The following is a 6552-nucleotide window of genomic DNA, read 5'->3' on the forward strand; positions in this document are numbered from 1 at the left end:
GGAGGGTAACACACACACACACACACACACACACACACACACACACACACACACACACACACACACACACACACACACACACACACACACACACACACACACACACACACACACACACACACACACACACACACACAAACACACTTCAATACATTATTTGAACCCGCAAATTACATTCGCAGTTCAAAGGCTTCACATGTTCTTCGACACTCTGGGACACAGAAGACAGAGCAGGAACCAGTTAGACTTCACCTGCTGTCTTTGGTGAGCCAATCAGAACCCACGGCCAATCAGAACTCACGGCCAATCAGAACTCACGGCCAATCAGAACCCATGGCCAATCAGAACTCACAGCCAATCAGAACCCACAACGTCGCCAAATATCGGCGTCGCTTATTTACTTTTACCAAACCAACCAAACCTTAACGTAACTTAATCCTAATATTAACCTAAACCTAAGATTAAACCATCCTTAACCTAAATTTACCCTTAATTTATGCCGGGTTTTAACGCTTCCTTAAATTAAACCGAATCTTCACAAAAAACTCATTTTAACCAAAGTTTAGCACAACTTTACCCAACTCTTAGTCTAAACCTGAGTTTAAACTATCCTAAATCTAACCTGAGCCAAGCCTTAACTTAACCTGGACCACACGATACCTTAATCTTAACCTAAACATAAAATAAAACATCACCTTAAACTGACCTTGAACTTCACCCAAATAATTGATGTGGACTAAAAACACTGTAATAGTGTGTGTGTGTGTGTGTGTGTGTGTGTGTGTGTGTGTGTGTGTGTGTGTGTGTGTGTGTGTGTGTGTGTGTGTGTGTGTGTGTGTGTGTGTGTGTGTGTGTGTGTGTGTGTGTGTGTGTGTGTGTGTAAAAACATACCAACAGCCAGATTGGCGATGAAGAAGTTGGTGACGGTGCGCAGCGTCTTGAAGCGGTAGATGACGTAAATGACGAGAGAATTACCCAGAACCCCGAGCACGATGATGGTGCTGTAGGCCAGGATCAACACCACCTGTAAACAAACAAACAAACAACGATTGTAAACAGCTGTTGGCGCAGAAGCAAAACAGAGGAAGAAAATTTTAAATAAATGAATAATAAATCAAAAATGTAACATTTCCTTTAACCCTTTAATGGACCTTTAAAACAAGATCTGTGTTATGTTAATGTGAAAACATGAAAATGATGTTAAAGAATGAGATTACATTAAAGCACCATTCGTTTGAGGATGAGTCATGATGAGTCATGATGAGTCATGATGAGTCATGATGACTCATCTACCTGAACACTCAGCATCTTGATGGGGTCCTCTGGAAAGTTCCCTCCCCTAAACACCAACGTGGGCAGAGCCGGGGGAGCGGCACCGGAGTTCCGCCCGTAGTCGTGGTAACCGGGGTTGTCGGGGTCATCGCCAGGCGGAGGCGGGAGGCGGAGCACGTCCGGTGTAGCGTTGACTGCGCTGACGGCCTCCATGTCCGTTCACGCTCAGACCTCCTGCGGGACGACAAAAAAAACAAAAATAATATATATATATCAGATGAACAAAAATAATATATATATATCAGCCAGATGTTAACACGGGAATAAAAAAGGAAAAGTAAAGTCGTGGTCGTTTCACGACTCCGTCATCTCCCTTAAAGCTGCGTTGACTGATTTGTGGCCGAATATCTCCAAACCAGGCTGATTTACGTATTTACATATACGGCGGAGACGGAACAACGTGAGCATCCCACAGAAGTTGATTTGATCAGTCTGAGTCTGATATTCACCTCCGTTACTTGTTACTTATTTTTAAAAGCAATAAATACTTAACTAAAAAATAATGGTTTAAAATTAACATCTAAAAGCAATAAATAGTTAGCAACTGTGATTTTAGGTTTGAATCGCTAATGAACAAACAGTTTATATAAATCAGACATATAAGAACAACTTGATGATGATTAAAAGTGTGAAACATGTAAATGAACCTGTCTGAGAATTTATCTTCATTCACAAACTTTCATAATCGGGGTAAAATAATCCTAAATATTTGCGAGGCTGGTGAATTTACTCACAAATCAACAATGAAAACAATTTTGGTTTTACAATTTCACTGCATTACTTTCTTTGTAACGACTCTTTAAACTCCCAAAGTAGATTATTCTTAATCCTGAAACCTGGAAAGTTACACGGAGTATAAAAGAGAGCAGATGACTGACCAGCAGGTCATCTGGAAACTCAGCAAATAAATCCAGATCACATTTCATTCACAAATCCTTTGCTGCTTTGGTATTATAGCAACTCCTTTCACACTTAAATAACATTTATTTTTTTAAGAGAAAGATTTCTGGGCCTTTAAAGAGCATCTGAGGTCAAATCAATGGCAGAAATACAAAAGGTAATAAATGATTAAACTTCCTAAAAGCACAAAACATGTAAATAAATCTGGCCGTGCAACGATTTAAACTGCAGTTTACAAATTCTAAGATATAGCATTTCCATATAATTATAATTATATAGTTTAGTATAATTATACCATATAACTAGACGACAGGAAATATAACACAGACAGCATATCCTGCAACTTTCAAAATAAAAGCCTCTTCTAAATCCATATAGGACAATATTTCATTCTGAATTACTGATGGAACGACACGAGTCATCGGCGTTAATCCGGCTGAACGGACGCAATGTTGGGAGACGGATTCCAGCGCTGACATCAGAGCAGAGACTCACACAGGTGGGAGTGTCACGCTGAAACCTCTGGTTTCACAGCTCTGTGATGTGGGTCACTTCAACAGTCTCAGGGGGCACACACACACACACACACACACACACACACACACACACACACACACACACACACACACACACACACACACACACACACACACACACACACACACACACACACACACACGCACGCACGCACGCACACACACACACACACACACACACACACACACACACACACACACACACACACACACACACATACACACACACACACACACACACACACACACACACACACACACACACACACACGCACGCACGCACGCACACACACACACACACACACACACACTTCAGATATGGACACAGGAACACTAACACTGTGAGACACAATCACACACAGACGCAAACAAACTCACACTTTCACCAGAGTGGAAAGGAATGCTCTCACAAACAATCCAAACATAACTGCAGTCGCTCGCTCGCACACTCACCAGGGAACACACACACACACACACACACACACACACACACACACACACACACACACACACACACACACACACACACACACACACACACACACACACACACACACACACACACACACACACACACACACACACACACACTGTGGGGAGATGGTTCACTGAGCACACAGCCTGAGGGCTTCCAGCTCGCGCTCGTCTGACAGCATCAGCGGCGCGTCGCACACAGAAAACAGACGGCGGCAAACTCACCTCGCACAACGTGTGAGTCTCACAACGGAGACGAGAGTTTGTGTTTGTGTTTCAGTTCAGTTTATTCAGTCGTGTTTATTGATCAACAGAAAAACATGAAAGAACAACAGGAAAAGGTTCAATTTCTTCTGCTGTTCCTGAAATGTCTAAAAACCACAACTCTTTGTTGTCGAGCTGTCTGTTTGTTGTTGTTTTGTGTCTGTTTGTTGTTGTTTTGTGTCTGTTTGTTGTTGTTTTGTTGTTGTTTTGTGTCTCTGTAGCTCTTCTTCTCTGTTGTTGGTTCAATCCCGGCCTCTTCGGCCCACAGGTTGTTGTTTTGTGTTTCATTTCGGTCATTTTGTGTTTCCATCCATGGTTCAATGAGCTATTTTTTTATTCATGATACGAAACATGAATCACTCAAAACACATTATACAGAGCAGTTAGCAACAATCCTCTAAATACACTTTAAAAAAACACAAATACAGTGAGAGGAACCAAACTCCTCCTGCTTGTTACATCCCAACAGTTTGTTCTCCTTTCTAACGTGTGTTCAAACAGAAACGTCCTCAGAACAACGAAAACCTCTTCTGGTCAATTTAAAATCCCAAAGAAGTGAATGTGGTTTCATATCAGAGACTTAAAGGGACGAATTAAAGAGGTGCAGCTTCAACCTGCTGCCGGACCTTCTGCCTCTCTGAATGTTCAGACGACGTTTCTTCCAGAATTAGGCAGCATCCATTTTTAAACTGCTGACACCTGCTTCCTGCTGCACACAACGCCTGCTGACCTAAAAATAAACATCACCGACGACTTTTTAAAGCAACAACAGCCAATTAAATCCTCCCTCAAAGCCACAAACTCTCCGCAAATATTCCCTGTTTGTATTAAACACAGACGAGACGTCCGTCACACGTCAGCTGAGATCTACGACGGACGGCAGAAAGACGAAGATGGTTTGTGGCCTTCAGACTCTGATGAGTACAAACGTCGGTCTCCGTCAGCGACCGGACGCTCTGCGAACTGGATTCTGACCTTCGTGTTCCCCTGAGAATGAACGACAACAACAACAGCGCCATCAACAGGTCAACAAGCAGGAAGAAAACAGATAAACCCGCTTTGATTTGTTGATCAAAGAGATGCTGGATATGATTGTTAATTGTTATCGATATAGGAAGATAAAATCATTTAAAGTCGCGGCTACAAAACTCAAAAGGATCCAAAAGGGACAGAAAATATTCAGGCACCGAAACGTTTGTGCTTTTTTAAAGAAAAAACAAAATCTCTCATTCATCAATTATTAATATTCAGATGTTTCTTTTTTCCAATTTATGGTCAGCTGCATCCTGTTTGCTTTATTTTTCCTTCAGATTCGTCTTCACTGAACAGGAAAGCCATGAATCAGTGCATCAATGGAGGCACGCATCCAAATGCACATCAGAAAGTTTTCACTTTCTCATTCTAAGAGTCTCGACATGGATCCTGTCAGGAGCCCGCAAACGCTCATAAACTCTTTACATTTAATCTTACATGAGTGTTTGCAGGGAAATCAGACTGACCCGAACAGAAGCAGAGGTTAATGAAGCTTCATCTCAGTTCTCTGAGTTTCCTCCTGAGCAGCAGGTAAGAGCGTCAGAGATGAGGGAGAATCCTCAACTTCCCTTGTTCATCTGATGAAGCAGCTTTTCAAATTCTCCCTCCGTATCAGCACAACGCTGCCGTAGAGTCACAGAGCTTCGGGCTGCAAAATTTACAACCGACATTTGTTTAAATTTGGGCAAATTTGCCCTTTAAAATATGCAGAATTCTCTATTAGCAGGTCTTGTTTGGCATGTAAACATGAAGGGGTGAACAAGGATGAGCAGGTGAGTCTGACGCTGAAGTCAAAACAACGTGATTCTGAACCAGTTCTGCAGCTTCTTCTTTTTTCTGTAGTTTCAGCTGATTTATGGACATTTATTTGAAATTCAACATGTTTCAGTAACACTGACCGTCTGTCTTCTTTCCTACTTTAATTTCCTCCTCCAGCTGTGCGTCACAGCTGCTGCTGACTGTTTACATGTGCTGCAGATCGATGAGCCAAATTACAACTAACTTCCTGTCACCCCCCCCCCCTGCCCCCCCTCTAACCCACGTCGCCCCCGGTGACGGCACGTCTCACCGTTTCTAACCCTCGTCTGGTGCAGCTCCAGATCAACATGACGACCTCTCTCTCAAATCGTTAATCGTCTAATTAACGGGCTCGTTGGTGCGATTCTCCGGCTTCATGTTCTCGGTGGTTAATAACGGAGCTGAGGACGTTTTAAGGCCCAAACATCTTCAAATAATTTCACTAACGAGCACAAATGATTCAAAACCAGGATTTATTTTAATGAAGCAAAGGTTTCTATTTCAGCAATATTACACGCGTACGCCAGCCAGTTGGAAAACAAGCAGTCACCTCACTGAAACGAATGTAATGTGAGCAATGTTTCCTACTCCAGGAAGTAGTCCGCCCCTTAGCAACCACCTAGCAACAGAGGATTTCTAGTCTCCAACTGAATAAATACAGAAAAATAGAAAAACTAAACTGATCAGCTAGCTCAGTCTGGTTGGAACAAAGATATCTGATGAACAAAGATATCTAATGAACAAAGATATCTGATGAACTAAGATATCTGATGAACAAAGATATCTGATGAACAAAGATATCTGATGAACTCATATCTGATGAACAAAGATATCTGATGAGCAAAGATATCTGATGAACAAAGATATCTGATGAACAAAGATATCTCATGAACAAAGATATCTGATGAGCAAAGATATCTGAGGAACAAAGATATCTGATGAACAAAGATATCTGAGGAACAAAGATATCTGATGAACAAAGATATCTCATGAACAAAGATATCTGATGAGCAAAGATATCTGATGAACAAAGATATCTGATGAACAAAGATATCTGATGAGCAAAGATATCCGATGAACAAAGATATCTGATGAACAAAGATATGATGAACAAAGATATCCGATGAACAAAGATATCCGATGAACAAAGATATTTGATGAACAAAGATATCTGATGAACAAAGATATCTGATGAACAAAGATATCTGATGAACAA

General features: G+C 41.5%; 1 protein-coding gene across 1 annotated transcript in view; it reads right to left on the reverse strand.

The window, feature by feature from the left end:
* Nucleotides 1-1505, reverse strand: part of LOC138636552 (neuropeptide Y receptor type 2-like) — a 16461-nt gene extending 14956 nt beyond the window's left edge. The window contains exons 1-2 of the mRNA XM_069724610.1: nucleotides 1294-1505; nucleotides 892-1024 (exon numbers count right to left, since the gene is read on the reverse strand). Coding sequence (XP_069580711.1) covers nucleotides 892-1024; nucleotides 1294-1485 — 325 coding nt within the window. The 5' untranslated portion in view covers nucleotides 1486-1505. The remainder of the gene's footprint in view (nucleotides 1-891; nucleotides 1025-1293) is intronic.
* Between the last annotated feature and the right edge of the window lie 5047 nt (nucleotides 1506-6552).

The sequence above is a fragment of the Brachyistius frenatus genome, unplaced genomic scaffold, assembly GCF_029030835.1.
Source record: "Brachyistius frenatus isolate BFR_SWC_R1_liver_20210118 unplaced genomic scaffold, ASM2903083v1 Contig_384, whole genome shotgun sequence".
Lineage (NCBI taxonomy): Eukaryota > Metazoa > Chordata > Actinopteri > Embiotocidae > Brachyistius > Brachyistius frenatus.